Below are 20699 nucleotides of genomic sequence, written 5' to 3'. Positions count from 1 at the left end.
TGAAATATTCTTAAATGAAATTAGACAGTATATGAGTGAAAAACACTGTAGGGGGCATGAAGGAAAAGTCCCAGATTCTTACCTAGCATATCTTGCTATTAACAATCCCACATTAGTACCTTCAATTTCTTTCTTAAAATATATATATTTTTTTTATCTTTTTAGAGAGAGAGTGTGTGCCAGCAGAGGTGAGGGAGGGGCATGAGCTTATGACCAGAGCTGAAATCAAGCATTAGACCCTCAACTGACTGAACCACACCCAGGCACCCCTGACATCTTTAATTTCTGTCACTGCAGCCCACAATCTGTGATCTATTTACACTTCCCTACTAGAACCTGCCATTTCACATCCTTTCTGTATTAGTTTCATTTTGCTCCTGTGAGAGATTACCACAAATTTAGTGGCTTAAAACAGCCCCAATTTTAATGTCTTAGAGTTCTGGTGGTTAGAAGTTCAAAATGCATTGGACTCACTTGGTTAAAGTCAAGGTGTTGGCATGACTGCATATTTTTTGGAAGATCTAGGGGGATAATCTGCTTCCTTGCCTTTTCCTGCTTGTGGCCAAAGTCATTCCTTGGCACATATCCCCTTCCTCCATCTTTAATGTGCATCACTCCAATCTCTGACCTTTGCCTCTATCCTTCTGTTTTCTCTGTATGAATATCATTCTTTTACTGCCCTTTTATAAGGATGCTTGCTATTGCATTGGTCTCACCTTAATGATAATATCCCATCTCAAAATCATTAATTTAACCACATCTGCAAAATCCCTTTGACATGTGAAGTAACAGATTCACTGGTTCCAAGATGTAAATATGTTTGCAGGTGGGCATTATTCTGCCGACCAGAGGGACAATTTCAGTTATACTTTATCCTAGACCCAGAAGTCCCTTTGCCTTAAAAAAATATTTCCTTTATGACCTGAAATGCCTCTTCCTCTGAAAGCTCTTTGCTGTGACTTCAGCAGACCCAACCTGAAGCAGAATAGCTTTTTCCCTCTACTCCCTCAGCACATTATACTCACCATATGGCAATAGGGCCAGTCTAATTAAGTAGGTAAGTGTTTGTCTCCTTTATTGGTCTATGGACCTTCTTTATTAGAGTGGATCACGTTGTCTTTGTGTCCCCACTATGCTGTAGCACAGCATCTTGTAACTAGTATATGCCTAATAAGTATTTACCAAATGATGAGTTTGAATGCCAAAATTCAACTGCATGTATTAGCAGCCACATTCATTCTTTCATTCATTCACTTTTGTAGCTAAAATTTACTGAGCCTTAGAAATAAAGAGATGGATAAAACACATTCACCCTGGTGGAACTTCAAGTCTGGGAAAATAAAGACATTGTAATTAAACAGATAAACTGATAGCTTGAGAAAAGACGTAGAGAAAGCTGGTATATACAGAAAATGTCAAGGTGAGAGGATGTGAGTTGCATCTATAGTGTTGACAATAATGGCAGCAACAGTCAACTGCAGTGAAAACAGTAACAACAGCAGCTTTCATTTATTGACTGTTGTATGTGCCAGTGCTCTTCTAGTACTATGCTATATACTGTAATGATACCTATTTTTCAAATGAAGAAACTAGTTTCAGAGAGGTTATTTGCCCAAAATGACACAGCTAATAGGTTGTGAAACTGGGATAAGAACCTACACTGACTGATTGCTCATAACCAATGTAATATGTTCATTCTGTGTAAGGTTTAGTAGTGGTTTAAATGAAATCAAGTGGTGATGGTATAACAGGAAATAGGCAGATGATTTCAGGTCCATCTATTCATAATTTGAAGCTACTTGAAATGAGGTAATTGATAGGATGAGCCCACCATGTGACAATAAGAACGTACATAAGAACATCACTATATTTATATATACTTTGCATTGTGATTTGTGGGTAAGGATTTTAATTATGCAACAAATATGGCAAAGCTTGGGTGTCTATGACTGGATATTTTTTATCTGTCTTTCAAGATAAGATATAATAAATTATATTGAGGTTTGTAAAGATTATTGTACATTGACCAAGATGTGAATGTTTTATTCAAGTTGTTGAATCTGTGATATGCTACATATTTTTCCCCTAATACACAGCATATCAAGAGATTCAATTAAGGATCTTGATGTTGCCAACTTGATGCTTTCCAAACCGATTTAGTTTTAAAAAATAAAATTTCAAACTAGCTGTGTGCCTTATAGAAATGAAATGAGTGAGGAAATATTATTTTGAACAAGAGTAAGGTAATAAGATAGTTAACTGGAAAGTCGTACAGTATATAGTTGGATCCTGGAGTTTCTTGGGTAGCACTGATTAAACTCACACTGAGAGAGGAACTGATTCTCACTGCTAACCTGAAGGCTGAAGATATCAACTTGAAGATTCCTGCAGCTCCAGTTAGTGCAGTGCCTGGAAAATGGGATTCAGGTTTTAGGAATGCATGACTCAGGTTGCACTGTACTGTGGCAGTTCGTCAGATGTGTTTGATGAGTTAGCTTTTCGGACTAGGTTTCATTTATGTCTTTATGCAAACTTAGGGTCCTTGGTTAGAAAACTGAAACAAGCTGTCGTCATTTAAAGGAGCTGGAGTTAAAATAGCTTATTCTCAATGCTTGTGTTAAAAATTCACTGACTTTTTGACTAAAATGATGATGGTATCACCTTACTGCAAGTGAATAGATAGTGATTTTGTTTTGTGAATTAAAATGTGTCTTAACAGACTTTTATTAATGCAAATGAATTAATCATTTAAAAATATTCAGAGGTAAAAAATATTCAGAGGTATTTGAGGCAGTAAGAGAGCAAAATATGTGACTGTCAAACTACCATTTCAGCTTCCTCATTTTTAATAAAGTCATAGTGATTGAAAGCTGAATATGATCAGTCCTCAACTGTCTTGCAGAGAAACTTGTGCTGTCATGGATTGACAATATATTTGAACTGTGTTCTGACTTGCTACTTTTTGAAATTCAGTCTTTCACCTCTACTATCTCAGTCTTATACAAAAATAAAAGGATGATTTTCCAAGAAAGACAGTGTTTCATTTCATTTAATTTCAAATGAAATCTATCCCCCTTTGAAATCCAAACACTAGGCTAATGTCCCTTCTAGTATCCCTCTGAGAGCCTTGTAATAGGAAGAAGTAATGTATTTTTCTGTAGCTTTCAGAGACAGACAAGAGTCTTAAAATTCTCTTGAAGTATCTTTTAGTAAAGCTTTTTGAAAGAGAATTGTAAAATTATAATTAAATCTTTAAAGGCATAGAATTTATTATTCCTTTTTGATTGGAAGGAATGATACAGAGTACAATAATATTCTATTGTATGATGGAACATTAAAAAATGTCAGTGCTTGGTGGCAATTTATATTAAACATAAATTGTAAGTGATACGATCCTTTTGAAGGGATTGTTTCCACTTATTTAAATAGAGTTAGTCTAAATAGAAATTCTAAACCTTAAAGGGAATCTTAAGATTTTAAAATATTTTAGGGTCCCTATAGAGACATAATTTTGGCACTACTGGTTTGGATTTTACTTAGCAACTACAACATATAGGAAAACATAATACAGATCCTGTTCATATTCTTTACTTTTATGATGTTTATTGCGTGCATGATCAAAAGTTGAACAAAAATCTTAACATATTACTACATATTTTTTAAAATGTATGTTTTTTTCTTTTTATCTTTGCTTTAGGGAACAGCCTTTAAAAGCCGGAAGATGAAAGCTCCGATTCCACACTTGATTCTCTTATATGCTACTTTTACTCAGAGTTTGAAGGTAGTGACCAAAAGAGGCTCTGGTAAGCAGTGTATCTTCCTTTACTCTCATTTTTATGGCTTGAAATGATGGTGCTATATTCACATCTGTGCCATTTCTGGAGAGATTGAGAATTAATGGGGGCTCACCTTGTGGAAGTATTGCAGACATATTTTTAAATGAATGGAGCATACAGAGAATTAGAAAGGTGGGAATACGTTGAAAAAAATGTGGTTTATAGCATCAATTATTATGAAATTGAATGGACCAATCCCAAAAGCTTATAGTTTTCATTTTGTAGTGTGATTTTCAACATTCTTTTTTAAAGGTGTCGTTTTAACTTTTTCATGGAAATATTGTGATTTATTTTCATGTTAACTTTACTGTTAACATTTCAGTATTAGCTGTGCTTAGGGCAGATTCTTTTGAGGGTTGTACTTCAGCTGATTTGCTGGATTATTTTGTAGATATTTAAAGAAAGCACTAGAGTTAATAAAATATTATGGGGAAGCATCCTAATGTGTTAGGAGAAAATATAGAGGTGAAGTAGAATGTAATAGGAAAGGAGCTGCTAAATAGAATAATGTTGAAATTTACAGAAAATTTTGTGTTATAAGACGTCATCATTTTCAGTTGACATTTGGAGTGAGTGAAATGTATGAGGCAATTGATAAATACTGTTACCAGTATGGAGTTGTATTTTGTCTAATAAATGACTGATAATGCAAAGCCTTGCCATGCTCACATTTTATGTAGGGTTACAGAATTTTTGAAGCTATTGCAAGGTGTTGTGATGATCAAGAATTGGTTAAACAAAAGTATTTTTTGAATTCAGAAAGGAGGGGATGAAATGGTATAGATGTGGCTAGTGCAACCATTCTCAGTCCTTTAGGTTAAGAGGCTTCCAACTCATATTGATTATCTAATGAAAAAGGTCACATGCCAGGGAAGTAGAGAATAAGTTTGCCCTCATGAGCTTCCCCCTTCCCTTGGATGAAAGTCTGAGGAGGACTTGAGGGGTATTTGTGCATGGACAAGGGGATGATGCAGGGTTGGGAGTTAAAGGAATTTTCCTGAGCCTCTTGGTTCTAGAACTTTTTGGTTATTGTACAGCTGTTGTATCTGTCATTGATGTGGTTGTAGACAATATGAAAAAATAGTATTTCTCTGTTGACTCATTATTTCACATGTTCCTTTTGGTGGCCATTTGTTAATGGAGAAAAGCCTAGAGCCAGGATTATGATGTAGTGGCTTTCATAATCTGGGTGAATTTCTGGCAAATGGCAGATATTTTGATTTCTTTGTCTGCCGCTTTCACAGGAAGTTGAGCATACCTATGGGAGTTCCAGTAGGTACAGGGGGAACAAGTACTTAACATGGATCTTTGAGATACTGACCACATAGAAGAGAAACACTTAACTATATAAGTATTGTAACAAAGTGAAACTATTCAAAATAGAAATATTTATTGAATCTTAAAAACAATTTTCTCTGGTGATTATACTTGGTGACATAAAATTTTTTTCAGTTCTTTTTGTGTATGTCAGATTTAAGATTGATGTATTGAAGTGCAAATGTGACTTTTTTTTCCACCATCAAATAGTGGTGACAGATCCATGCTATATAAATTCTAATTTTAGGGGAAAACTTTTATTAATTTGGGATTTACTTTATTTGTTTGAGTAGTGTGGGAGAAGAGCTAGAAATGTGGGACAGTTGGAAAATTCATAACTCCTTCTGCTCCAGAGACATGAGAAAAGTCAATGACCTGTCTCAAAATCAAATTTTATTTTAATGATATAATTATTTTAGGAGTGTGGTAATAAAATGCTGCTCTGCTTGGCAGAAGTTCTGAGACCTTGTTCTCCTGTTTACAGATATAGTTGTCACATAGCTACTTAATACCTCTAAGCCAAATGCGTTTTCTGTATCATAATGTAAAAGTGATAAATAAGGCAGATACTGAGGTTAAGTGGCAGGTTTGATTTGTTTCCTGTGTAATGTGAGTTAAGATAGCTTCTCCCACTATTTGTGTTAAGATCCAGCTGGATGAAAGTTTGCTTTTTTGATTTTTGAATATTAAGTGTGCGATTTAGGAATAATGTTACTTTACCCATATACTTTAGAAGCTTCCACTGATATCAAAGGCCTTCAATATAAATGCATGCAAAACTTTAGAACATGACCTGAGAGATCAGATTCAATCCTTGGTTGTTATATGTATACCCAAAGTGATATTTAAACCAAAACATCATAAAACTCAATTTTTAATATTTTAACCAAGGATGTTATGATGACATAACTTCATTATATTTAATTTGTTCATTAAATTCGTAGCAATAGGAGTATAAGGCAATGTGATAAAAATATTAAATCTCCAGCTTGTTTATGAAGACCTCCTATTGCTTTCAAATTAGTTCTGTTAATGAGAAACAAATACCTACTTCTACATTTTTATGGAATGACCGTATGTGTTTATCTAAAGTTAATGCTATATACAAGTAAAGTGACATACAAAATTCAACATTACAACTGATTGTATATGATTATAATAATATTTAATATGCTCTTGGTTATTAAAATATCTAGCTCTGGTTTTTTAGTCACAGTGAGTTAAAAATAATATTCTAGCAAAAGACACATGAAAAGCATTGCATTTTAAAAAATGTTTACTGAATTTTCAAAAAGATTTATAAAATTAAAAATAAAAAAGGAATTAAATGATAAGAAAAAACAAGGATAAGTAGCCCTCTTGGTTAATGTGTGAGATCAAACATCAAAAATTGATTTTTATTCCCTGGCCTTGGTGCCTCAGGTTTTATAAATTGGGCTGGACGTGAAGACTGAGCCATTAATCTTTTAAGGAGAAGATGCCAAGTGCATTCTTCTTCTACTTGATCTATGGAGATCAGTAATGATGCTCTTCAGTAAGCTACATATCTGCTTCTCTCAACAAAGGTGCCATGGTAATAGGCATCAGCTGAAATGAGTGTCAGGTACTAAAGTATATGGGTAAAGTAACATTATTCCTAAATTGCACACTTAATATTCAAAAATCAAACAACAAACTTTCATCTGGCCAGATCTTAACACAGATAGTGGGAGAAGCTATCTTAACTCCTTTCCATTTCTTTGCTGCCTTCTCTTTGCTTTCTCTTTTCCCTTCATCTTTCCCTCCCTCCTTCCACCCCTCTGTCCTTTTTTATATTAGTGTATTTGCAAACAAAAGAACCGATTTTGAATATTCCTACTGTATCTTTGTAGAACTTTTTTTAACTACAAAAATATTGTTACTACTTTATTTGAAGGGTTAAAGTCCACGAAATACTATGTCTTAAGGTTATTTCAAGAGTGTAGAATGTCTCTGTTAATAATGGCTATTAACTATTTTTTATTTTCTGTGACTAAAAGGATTTGGAATATGATTCAGGAGCAGGTACACAATATAAACTATTGAAGGACTGTTACCAAGGTATGGGTATGGTATATTTTGGGAACTAAAGTGTGAGTTGTGATTTGGCCCAAGAGTTGGGGTTGCGGAATATAAATGAAGCTGGAGGGACATGGATATAAAGATTTGGGAATAGAAAGGGATCCAGACCTGTTGTTTGTTTCTCTTTGCTCTTATTCCCATCTCTAAAATGTAAGATGATAAGTGCAAGTACCATGATTTATATATGCTTATAACCTCCACAGTGCCACATCTGATATGTTTTTCAAAGTCTGGATTCAATAAAATGTCTTCATGCAATAACGAGGACATGAATGTATGAATGAGTGACTTTAATGTTCAGGCTGGGTTATATCAGTGAGGATGCTACAAGTATTAGACAAATAAAGGTAAATGAAATAAACATTTAGGAAAATATTTTCTTAAATAGAAATTAGTATACTATGTAATATGAGATCATTGAAGTGCAAGATAAAAACTCAGAATAAGTAATGTCTAAGACATGATAAGGGTTTATATAAAGACAGTGAACCTTTGTGAATGATGAGTGTCTTCATGAGCTTGAAGTGCAGTTCGAAATCTTCTTTAGAAAGGAAAGAAAATAATTCTTTAAATATTACTGTATTGGAATTTTACTACATTTAGTGCTGCTTTAAAGAAGTATTGTCATTATGCAGACATTCTGGTTTTAATGATGCTGCTTAATATAGACCACCATGTAAAGGGTGTAGTTCATATTTACTGACAAACAATAAATAAGCAACTGACTTCAGTATAGGAAAAAAGTATTCACAATTACTAGAGCATATAGAGAATAGTCAGTGGCTATATTACTACAAACCAAAAAGTACATCTTATTCTAGAAAGTATTTAAGATGTGTAAGAGCTACTTAAGGCAGCCAGCTATTAGAAAGTAAAAGGTTTACCACAGGGAGTTTATCTTCTCTTCATTCTAGAACCTGACAGTGGACACCTGTTTGTGTAAAATGATTTAGATACAGTTCTTTCTGACAGTAAGAGGAAGTCTCTTAAGTTTTCATTGACTTGTAATTCTAAGTCCAAATAATTTATACAAGATAATGGTAGTTAAAATCACCAAATATACAGTTTAGGTTCTAAATTTTGTATTTGTTATTTCTGGATCTTCATTTCCTTAAGTGAAATAAATTATGCTAGTGTGTAAAGAAATTGAGATTTAACTGAACGGGAGTGAGAAAGTTTGGTGGGGTGTTTCCATCTCATGCCAGTGTGATTTATATGCATCAGCTCTCATGGGCATTCCAGAAAGTCAGTGAGCTTAATGCCACATGATTAAGAGACAACCTAGTCCCCCAGCATCTGCCTTTTATTATGTTACCATGTGTTTATTCCCAGTTTGCCAAATATGTCAAAAAGTATGAAGCATTTCTCCAATTTTTACTTTGGAATAGCTTATAAGACCAAACTTCTGAGGCTTTGTTTCTTTAATTTTTGGAGGAAAAAAACACATTTTTTCTTGGAAAAAATCCCCTCTTCTATTGATCTTGTTTTTAAAATAAATTCTGAAATTAGATCTAGAGTAATTTTAGTATTCATTTGAAATAATGTCTTGAATTAGACTGTTTAATGAACAAATGTAACTTAACCCCGATAAAATTATCCAGTATATTTGTTTACTAATCATCTGATATACCTAAAAACTCCACCATAAATTTGTTCACCTTTGGTTGTCAGTGCAATTTTATATAGAGTTGGTGTAGATTAATGTCATTTGTGGAGACTGATGCCTGGTTCATGGTGAATTTATATGGAGAAGATAAAAGTCAATATGGATAAGTATTGCAGGTTGAAAAGGATTTAAATGGAAGAGGAATACTCCAAGTTAAAAAAATACATCAGTGCGTCAGTGTATCAAAGGATAATAAAAGATCTATCCTTCTATGTATTTAAAGGGAGAAGTGAGGAGTAGGGGCAGAAGTGAGGAGCCAGTCGATGGTGAGCATTTTAAGTCATGTTAAGAAATTGATGTTCATTCTAGAGACAGAACGGAGGTGACCATTGGTAGGCCAGCAAGTGAGCCCCTAATCCATGGTGAGTCTACTGTAGGCTTGAAGATGATCCATAAGTGCTCAGAAATTCAGGACACTTTTGTGTTAGTATTCTATTGATGCTTTCACAAATAAGCAAAAAATTCAGTGGCTTAAAGCAACACAAATTTATCATCTCAGAATAGTAGAGGTCAGATGTCTGAAATACATTGGCAGGACTGTGTTCTTTGTGCAGCCTCTAGAAAATTTGCTTCAGTATGGTGTCATGCGTTCATTGGCTACATACATTTTCTGGCTCATGGTCCCACATCATTCCAACCTCTACTTATGACGTCACATCTTTTTCTCTGGCTCTAATTTTCCCACCTTCCTCTTTCCCTTATAAGGGCCCTTACAATTACATTGGAACTGCATAGAGAGTTCCAGGAAAATCTCCCCATCTCTAGATCCTTAATTTAACCAGATCTGCAAAATCCCTTTTGCCATCTCCTATAACAAAGTCACTTGTTCCAGGGGTTTTGATGTGGATATCTTTGGGGAGGTGAGTGGATTTTTCTGTCTATGGTGACTGATAATTACCTCATTTAGTCAAACAAATTTATTATTGCATTTGGACTAGAGGTTAGAGAATGGGTGGTCAGTCAGGAGCTGGATAGGAATGGGGGAAGTTGAAATTTTTTTTCCTAAAGGGGAACCATGTGATCTGTGTTCTATGAAGAAAGAGAAGTGGAATTGGGGGAAAAAAAGAAAAGGGAAAAGAAAACAGGGCAGAGAAAGAGGAAGGGAGACAGGAAAGAAGGCTAAGAAAGACTCTTCTGATGCTTTGGATCTTGATAACTTTTAATTTTCTTCTGCACCCTGCAAATGTGCTCTCAAAAATATCCCTCCTTTTTTTGTGATATCCCAAAGGAGTCTGTACTACTTTCAACCAAAACTGCCTGACACGAAAATGGTTTCCTGACTCAAAGTAACAGCAATGAGAACAGGAAAGAAGAGAGAGCAACTTTAAAGTTAGAACCCATTGAGTTTAATGATTAGATGGATGTTTGAAAAAATAAAGGTAGAGAAAATAATTCTGTCATAGGATTAGATATCATCCATTATATTAAAAGCTTCCAAAGAACAGAAACTTGAAAGGACCATTTATTTAAATAAAACAGTAGGAAAGTCTTTCTGATTAATATGAAGCCCAAAAATTGATTGAGCATAGAATATGACTAGTTTCTTGTCTCTTGCCAGGGGATTTTGGATTTTATTTTGTAGAACAAAGTTTTGGCTGAGATATTTAGTTACTTTGCAAATCCCTTTAGTAGTCATTTTGGTCTGTGAGGTTGAGCCTCAGATTTGAGAGATGTATTCATTGTAGTGTCTTCTATACATGATGAAGAGGAAATTCCTTGATAGATATGCAATAGTGCTGTACAAGTGTTTGTACCAAGCTATCAGTAAAGTGGCCTTTACAGAAAAGACAAGACACGCAAAGAGTCAAGCTATAAAGGGTCACACATCCAAGACATGGTCAGATCTGTTTTTGAACAGATAATACTCCATGTAGGAAAGACTATATTGGGATTCCAGTGTAATCAGTCGGGGACTCAAAAAAAATCATACTGAGTTACATTAAGGGCCTGAAAAGCAGTCAAAGGGACTGAGAACATGTTTCTGGAGAAAAGTAAATGTGGTCAAGTGAATGTTTGGAGATAGATTATGAAATCATTTGAAAATCAGTCATATTGATGATATCACCAATTAGGAAGAGGGACTTTTTTTGCAGGGAGAGGCGATGGAATGAGTTCAGTTTGGAACATAGGAGCTATGACAATCACTGAAAATATTGAGCTGATGAATTTATTGGTCTGGAGTTACACCAGTTTCCTATGGCTGTCATAACTAATTACCACAAGCTGAGTGACTTAAAACAATAGAAATCTATTCTCTCACAGTTCTGGAGGCTAGAAATCCAAAATCAAGGTGTCAGCAAGGCCACATTACCTCTGAAGGCTCTGTGGGAGAAAACTTCCTTGTCTCTTCTAGCTTCTGGTGGCTTCAGGTGTTCCTTGATTTGTATCTGCATAGTTCTAATCTCTCTGCCCATGTCTTCACATGACCTTCTCCTCTATATCTCTAACCTCCCTTTGCCTTTCTCTTATAAGGATATTTGTCACTAGATTTAGGGTCTGCTTCAATAATCCAGGATGATCTTGAGATCTGAAAGTTATTGTCAGGTTATATATATAAATAATACAAAATCAGTATATTATAAGGGCTGTTTATTTTATTAAGTTTGTTTAACTCTTAGAAATTATTTTATTATCTTTTTTATTTAAGTAAAACAAGTGTAGAGCTCTTGGTCATCCATAATAGAAAATAGTACTATAGAAAGGATAACATTTCTCCAACCAGAAATTCTTTTACTTAGGTTGGAAATGTTTGCCTAGACTAATCTCCTGAAGGTAGGGTAATACTGATTCAACTTCCATTACCTTATTTCATACAAACAAATGGGAAAGGTGGCTTATAAGATTATCAAAATGGTTAACGAATAATCCTTATGTTGACTATCATAAATTGGCAGGCATTTCGACAGATAACTGATACTGACATGTCAACTTTTTTCCTACACTGATTGTCACTAAAAACACATGCTCTGAGTTATTTTTCCAGAAGTAGTTCAGATTGTTCTGGTGAGTTTTATGAGACTTACAGAATTGGAAATTAAGAAACTTGTATTTCAATGCAATTTTTTGATTGGGACAAGTCCCTGAACCTTTCAGACCTCGGTTTCCTTTTTCATAAATGAAAAAATTTGAGCTACATCATCATCACTAGAAATCGAAGTTTATACTCTTGTTCATTTCACAAGCATTTATTGAACACCTTCAGTACATACTTAGTACATAAAATGACACCTTTTCTTCTGTAACATATTGTTCATATTTACAAATTGATCAAACAGATTTAGATGACCAGAGTTTATAGCCAGAATACTCCCTGGTTACATTTAATTTTATGCTACATAGTTTGTCCTAACACTGCAGAGTGGAGGTTATCTGTTTGTTTATTTTTTTTAAAGATTTTATTTGTTTATTCATGAGAGACACAGAGAGAGAGGCAGAGACACAGGCAGAGGGAGAAGCAGGCTCCATTCAGGGAGCCCCATGTGGGACTTGATCCCAGGACTCCAGGATCACACCCTGGGCCAAAGGTAGGCAGTAAACTGCTGAGCCACCCAGGGATCCCCAGAGAATATCTGTTTAAAACAAAACTCAATTGAGACGCCTGGGTGGCTCAGTGATTGAGCAACTGCCTTTGGCTCAGAGTGTGATCCTGGAGTTCTGGGATCGAGTTCCACATCGGGCTCCCTGAATGGAGCCTGCTTCCTCCTCTGCCTTTGTCTCTGCCTCTCTCTCTCAATATGTCTCTCATGAATAAATAAAAAATCTTTAAAAAAAAACCTCAATTAAGACAATTTTAATTTTTTTTTTAGTTTTAAAAGCACATGGTATATAGTTACAGTGCTGAAAACAAAGATATGTAATTTTCCTTGTAGGTAGTGATGTATCTAAGTGAAATTAGACTTGGTGGTTCACAGTGCTAAACTGTGTTTTAACCTATTTTTGCTTATTTATGGCAGGTTTTTGTAGAGTTGTAGTCTCCTAAAATATCTAATGTGCTGCCTTGCATGGAAAATGTTGCCTTAATGCAATGAAATAGGATAACTTTGACATGTTTTAAAATCTGAGGTTATATATAAACATTTCTTTAGGGGATCCCTGGATGGCTCAGTGGTTTAGTGCCTGCCTTCGGCCCAGGGCATGATCCTGGAATCCCGGGATCGAGTCCCACATCAGGCTCCCTACATAGAGCCTGCTTCTCTCTCTATGTCTCTGCCTCTCTCTCTCTGGACCTCTTATGAATAAATAAACAAAATCTTTAATAAAATAAAAAAAAAACATTTCTTTAAAAAGTGTCTGTAAGCCTTTTTTGGGTATCCTAAACACTATTCAATTATCATTTATATTTTATTAACTGTACTAAAATATTTTCCAATTAGTATTGCTACCTGGATTTCAGTAAAGTTCTGTTGGCATTTTACTTTGATTACTAAAAGCATGTTCCATTTAGTTTTTATTCCACATATGACATAAGCATGTTATGAATGATAAAGGAAAATTATTTTCCATACTTTGATGAATTCACATTTTTTCTTCAATACATTTTGATATCAGAAATAAAGGACAATTTCAACTTGAAGATCCTTCCAATTTTTCCTATAAACATGTTCTATAAAGTAATTGGTTGGACTCTCCATTGCCATCTGGTGGCTTTTCAGAGTTGGTGAAAATAGAGGAATAAACAAAAAGGAGGAAATAAACATGAAGAGAAAACTTCTAATGAATTATGTTCATATGTTATTTTAATTGATTTTAAGTTTCCCAAGTCTTTATTTTCTCCAATTATATTGCTGTAGGTTTGAAAAAAAATGTATAGAGTTCTGATCTTTCCTGGGTATTTTTTATAGTAGAAATTTTCATTGAGTTTGTTTTTTTAAAGGCAGATAAAAACATTGTATTTTTACCAATATATAATCATGTCAATATGTAGTCCTATATTGTCAGAGTTCAAGTTATATACACAAGTATGTTCATATTATAAAGTATTTTTAAAACTCCGTCTTGTAATATGTTGCTGCTGTCAAGATCTTGTCATTGTAATGATTCAGGTAATAAAAGGGGAAAAAGTCAAGAAAGATTTTTCAGTTGATCACTAATATAAGTAAGAGCTACTGGTAGAAATATGGAAATGAAGAAAATGGGAGGATGGCTCTGTGCTAAACTGTTTAGATTTTTCTGATTTCCTAGAGAACTGGGCATGGAATATGAGCTTGGGAGGGTCCTGAGTATAGTCAAGCTAATAAATGTAAAGTACTAGTCACTAAGCAAAATTTCCTTTTAAAAGCAATTGCTCTTATCTGTGTATCTGAAAAGTATGAAGTCAAAGTTGAAAGGAAATTCCTGGTTGGCCATGTTTCATTATTTGTTTGTTTGTTTGTTTATTTTTATGTTTCATCTTTTAAAAAAACTTTCCAAAGGACCTTAGCTGTTACAAATATCTTTTCAAATAAAAGGAATATATTACACATACAGAAATACTAACATACAAAACAATCTTTCTATCTTTTTCAATCTTTCTAACTTTGAAGATAATTTCCAACTCTCTCTGGTTAGGAATACTTATATATAATGCATATAGCTGTATTCATTTGTTTCTTTTAGGGATTTATGCATTTAAGACCTAATGTCACATGGAAACTCCTTCATTTTCCAATGGACAAAGGTAATAGGTTCTGTATACAATTGTTAATGAATACGTATTGAATTCCTACTGTAGTATGTGGTCAATAACATTGACGTTAGTTAGGCCCGGGTATAAAAGAGGTTGAAATGTTTAGATATTTGACTTTTGGATTTCTTTTTTTTTAAATAATAAATTTATTTTTTATTGGTGTTCAATTTGCCAATATACAGAATAACACCCAGTGCTCATCCCGTCTAGTGCCCACCTCAGTGCCCGCCACCCAGTCACCCCCACCCCCCGCCCACCTCCCCTTCCACTACCCCTTGTTCATTTCCCAGTTAGGAGTCTCTCATGCTCTGTCACCCTCGCTGATATTTTCACTCATTTTCTCTCCTTTACCCTTTTTCCCTTTCACTATTATTTATATTCCCCCAAATGAATGAGACCATATAATGTTTGTCCTCCGATTGACTTACTTCACTCAGCATAATACCCTCCAGTTCCATCCATGTCGAAGCAAATGGTGGGTATTCCATCGAAAGTTGAATGGATAAAGAAGATGTGGTTTATGTATACAATGGAATATTATTCAGCCATTAGAAACGGCAAATACCCACCATTGACTTTTGGATTTCTTATTTTAAAAACCAAATTATAGGGAATTTTAGTAAAAGAAACAAGGTGAAAGTATTTATCATTATTAGGTTTTATCACTTCATTCTTTGTTTTCCATATCCATGAATTTTATTCTGGAAATTGTTTATACAATTTCTCCATAGCTTTGGTGATTATTATTTTGGAAACATAGGAACTTGTAGTTTTGGTAGCTGCCTGCTTTTATACCTTATAAAACCCATGTATCTATAATAACTTTGGAATTGGTGATATTAAAGACACTGTTCTTTCATATTTACTAGTCCATTCTAGTTACTCTTTCATATTTAGCAAATACGTTCACAAAGAGCATACTATAAACAAATATTTGGACTGGATTCTCTGGGGGATTAAAAAAAGATGAACAGTCAACTCTATACTGTCTCTCTTGTTAAAGATATTGCAAAAGAAATCAGTGATATGAGATATAGAAATGTAGTGTATCAGTTCCCATTGCCACTGTGAAAATTACCACAAACTTTGTGATTTAAAACAACACATGTTTATTATCTTACAGTGCTGGAGGTCAGAAGTCCTAAAATCAAGGTGTCAGCAGCGCTGCATTTTTTCAGGAGCCTCCAGGGGGAGAATCTCTTTCCTTGCTTGCTCCAGCTTCTAGAAGCCATCTGCATTCCTTGGTTTGTGGCTCCTTTCTAAACTCAAATCTTGTGACACATCACCTTTCAAACTCTCTCACTTCTACTTCTATTGTCACATCTCCTTCCCTGATTCTGACTCTCCTGCTTCTCTGTCATAAGGATTCTTTGGATTATAGGTAGAGTCCAGACAAATAATCTAGGATAATCTCCTCATCTCAAGATTTTTAATTACATCTGCAGGATTACATTTGCTGTATAAGGTAACATATTCACAGATGCTGGGCATTAGGATGTGGAAATCTTTGAGTAGGCATTCTGTCTATCACAGATGTACATTAGAGTAATTTTTACATGAGAGTTTATGTGGCTGGAATACACATACAGCATGGATGAAAAGAGGGAGTATGTCTGGAGAAAAGGAGGGAAAAGATAGCAGCTGTATCACAAAGGGCTTTGTATGACATGAGAAAAAAACAGGAATATCATTTTGGAACAGCTGAAGGAATTTAAGCTGGCGTTTAGTAGGATAGCCTGTTCAGGTAGATTGGAAAGAGCTCTGAGACCAGATGATGGAAAATGAGCCCAACAGTCCAGAAAGTTATGAATTGAGGCAGTAGCATTTTTTTTGTATATTTTTTATTGGAGTTCGATTTGCCAGCATATAGTATAACACCCAGTGCTCACCCCGTCAAGTGCCCCCCTCAGTGCCCGTCATCCCAGTCACCCCCTCCCCCCACCCACCTCCCCTTCCACTACCCCTTGTTTGTTTCTCAAAGTTAGGAGTCTCTCATGTTTTGTCGTCCTTTCTCATTTTTCCCACTCATTTTCTCTCCTTTTCCCTTTATTTTATTTTTTTTAATTTATTTTTTATTGGTGTTCAATTTACTAACATACAGAATAACCCCCAGTGCCCGTCACCCATTCACTCCCATCCCCCGCCCTCCTCCCCTTCCACCACCCCTAGTTCGTTTCCCAGAGTTAGCAGTCTTTACGTTCTGTCTCCCTTTCTGATATTTCCCACACATTTCTTCCCCCTTCCCTTTAATCCCTTTCACTATTTTTTACATTCCCCTAATGAATGAAACCATATAATGTTTGTCCTTCTCTGATTGATTTCCTTCACTCAGCATAATACCCTCCAGTTCTGTCCACGTTGAAGCAAATGGTGGGTATTTGTCATTTCTAATGGCTGAGTAATATTCCATTGTATACATAGACCACATCTTCTTTATCCATTCATCTGTCGGTGGACACCGAGGCTTCTTCCACAGTTTGGCTATTGTGGACATTGCTGCTATAAACATTGGGGTGCAGGTGTCACGGTCTTTCACTACATCTGAATCTTTGGGGTAAATGCTTCTGCACAGCAAAAGAAACAGTCAACAAAACTAAAAGACAACCTACAGAATGGGAGAAGATATTTGCAAATGACCTATCAGATAAAGGGCTAGTTTCCAAGATCTATAAAGAACTTATTAAACTCAACAGGAAAGAAACAAAAATTCCAGTCATGAAATGGGCAAAAGACATGAACAGAAATTTCACAGAGGAAGACATACACATGGCCAACAAGCACATGAGATAATGCTCCGCATCATTGGCCATCAGGGAAATACAAATCAAAACCACAATGAGATACCACCTCACACCAGTGAGAATGGGGAAAGTTAACAAGACGGGAGACAACAAATGTTGGAGAGGATGTGGAGAAAGGGAACCCTCTTGCACTGTTGGTGGGAATATGAACTGGTACAGCCACTCTGGAAAACTGTGTGGAGGTTCCTTAAAGAGTTAAAAATAGAGCTACCCTTCGACCCAGCAAGAGGCAGTAGCATTAAGAAACAGAAAGGAAGGTACAGATTTGATTGCTAGTATAGTAAAGAATTGATAAAAATTAGTGGCTAAGTGTATATGTGGAGAGAGGAAGAGGTAGAAGTTGATTCTAGTCACTTTTATTAAAGTTCTATTGAGAATTAATAGCTAATGTTGCATTTCTAGTCTGCATTCTTCCTGGGAAGATACATTTTTAGGCTTCAATATGATCTGTCTTTTGCTGTTTGGCTTTAGACCTGCCCACTGCACATCTGACATAAAAGTCTGGGTTTTGGAGCTAAATCCCTTTCATAATAGATCTCTTACACAGAGCATCTTCCTAAAGTCAGTATATACTCCTGAGAGTTTCAAGTTTCTTCTGTCATATGTGCTTGTAACGGAGGATTGTATCAATTTCAGTGAACTACCTCAAAAGAACATAGGGATATTTTTAAAGGTGTCAGGCTTTTAAAAGAAAACAGTATGACATGTATGCATACATTCACCCATATACACACATACATCCACATACATACGTATGTGTGTGTATACAGTTAACACATTTATCAAGCAATCACTATGTGCCAGGTGCTGAGAGTTCAGAAATGATTAGGATATGTGATTGCTGCATATTTTAACATCTGTGTTTTATTTACCCAACTAAATAGTAGAGGCTCATTGAGTGTAAAAATATCTTACATGTGTTTATGTATATGTCTTTTAGAATCACTGTGCTTGAAAGAGTCATTGTGTAATTAGTGCTCAATACATATTTGTATTTGATTGCTGGATTTAAGCATGTTGATGAATCTCATCACAACACTGTATTTTCCCATGGCGATTTATGTGCATGTCGTAACTCCTCCCCCAATATCGGAAGTTCCTTGAAGAACGATAGTTTATAGTTTATAGTTTAACTTCATACTTTTTACAAACCCCCCACCCAAGGTCTTGCACGTAGCCTTCTGCAATCAATTGTTTAGTGAGCAAATGAATGAATTTAACTTACATGAAATGAATAGTTTGTTGGAGTTTACACTTCTCTGGAAAGGGAGAATTAAATTTTACCTTTAGCTGTCAGAGAGATCTGACCATCCGTGGTTATTGTATATAATTCCCAGCTGGAATGGTAATAACTGAAGCCAGACACACTGAAGCTATCCTAGGGAGTGGATCTTGAGGTGGCATTTCTTCTTTTGCTCACAAGGGCAGCTTTTAAAGTTATTTCATTGTAATGGGAATTGTGCAGCTTTTCCCTCCTTCTTATCCATGGAGTTTTTGCCACATGTATGCATACATAGGTCATTCCATGAAGGAGGACTATACACACAAAATGAATCCTGCATGGAAGGGTGCCTGCCAGGAGTGGGGCATGAGCCAAAGCAGCTGCTCAGTGCTTCCATGTCTCCTAAGACAGATCACAGCAAACCCTAGGAATGCTGGTGAATAGAAGTGGCCTACAACATTGAGGGTGTTTTATTTTAATTCAGAACATGAATTAGTTCAATTTGGCAATTTGCACATTCATTCTGCCACTCTGTAACTGACATGCTTCTCTGCAATGAACAGTGGTGACTTACTGTTTGTTTCAAAGGCATGTTTTTGCTTCTTTGGGGGACGTGCTTAGTTTGTTTTGTTCAATTTTTAATGATACATGATTTTATTTTAAATTTCTTTGGAAACTGCTTTGTATCCTAGGGTTTCCGGCTTTCTATGAATTGAGGGGAGGTTATTACCTTCTAAGTTTTCAATTAGGAACACAAAGCAAGTTTGGAAGCTCCATTGGGATCTTGTAAACCCTCTCAAAGCATGTTCTGAATGAGACAATTTTTGTGCAACTAGCTCTAATTGTCTGAGATGAGACAATCTACAGAAGCTAATTGGAGAGAGTCTCATTCTGCAGCATGCATGGGGTTGTACAAGAATAATTTTTCTTCTTTTGATTCTTTTTGTTTGTTTATGTTTGGAGGTTTTTGTTTGGTCAACTCTTCCTTTTTGTACTTAGTATTTTTATTTAAGGGTTTTTTTCTCAACTTTAACTTATTCTCCAGAGATAGGGTTCAGACTTTCGGTTTATATATATAGTCTTTTCAAATTCTGCATAATGATCCATCTTTCTTATTTAATAAGGAATTGGTAAACTATTGATGACCTTGTATTCCCTTGTACTTTACCTGCATTTGAGACTTAATTCTGTTTCAGTATGTTTGTGTTCTGAAATACGGCTAGTAGTAGAGAATAGTATTTATCCCATTTTCCTTCATATGATCACCACCTGAATGATTATACTGTTGACATATTCTGAATTAGACAAAAACATATGCTTGTCTTAATTGATGCCTCACATAGAAACTTGCATATAATGAGTTTCATTTGTGCATTTATTTTAATTTTTGATTACATTCTTTGGTCTTAGTTTTATGTTGTTTATGCTTCTTCAAATGTTTCTTCCTAACTTCAAAGATAAGACTTCTCTGAAACTTGGAAACTAGTACAGACTTCATACCATCCTAATTTGAAGAAGTCAGGCTCAGTACAATTGAGGAAGAAGATTTAACCTTTACAGATGCATGCCATTAGTTCTCATATCATCCTACATTTGATTTGTAGCTTATAATATTTACCTTACAATGGGAAAATGGAATTATATTGACACCCTTTGGATGTAATTGGAAAGTTTTCTGGAAAGCTGTCTTGTGTCAGATTATCTTCTCTACAAATCTTTGGGTGAAGCTCGACAACCAGAGGATAATTCTTCATTAAAGAGAAGGGAGGAGAAAAGTACCAAAAAGGAGGCACCTGGGAGTACAAGGTAGGGCAACTTTATGAGGCAGAATATCTAGTAATGTGAGGATAGAATAGAGTTTTCCACCTTCTCCCAACTGTACCTGGTGCCATACTTTGCTATTATGCAGTTTTGTTACAAAAGCAAACCAGTTTTACTCACAGTATAAAGAGGTAGGAATTAAGAAGAGAAGGATTGAAAATGCCAGTGGATAATATGGCTTAAATCACACATATTTCTCTTGTGAGGAAACCTTGAGAAAAAGTTCAACACTAGGAAAATCAATGTTATGGCCAGATGTTTTGAAATAAGG

At 35.2% G+C, this 20699-nt stretch overlaps 1 protein-coding gene across 1 annotated transcript in view; it reads left to right on the top strand.

Annotated features, from left to right (window-relative positions):
• The window catches only part of IL1RAPL1 (interleukin 1 receptor accessory protein like 1), a 1264416-nt gene that overhangs the window by 88067 nt on the left and 1155650 nt on the right, over positions 1-20699 (top strand). Inside the window, exon 3 of the mRNA XM_077889792.1 lies at positions 3698-3803. Within this exon, the coding sequence (XP_077745918.1) occupies positions 3722-3803 (82 nt within the window). The 5' untranslated portion in view covers positions 3698-3721. The remainder of the gene's footprint in view (positions 1-3697; positions 3804-20699) is intronic.

Source organism: Canis aureus, chromosome X, assembly GCF_053574225.1.
Source record: "Canis aureus isolate CA01 chromosome X, VMU_Caureus_v.1.0, whole genome shotgun sequence".
NCBI lineage: Eukaryota > Metazoa > Chordata > Mammalia > Carnivora > Canidae > Canis > Canis aureus.
The sequence above is the reverse complement of the archived record's forward strand: the minus strand, read 5'-3'. Positions and strand labels throughout refer to the sequence as shown.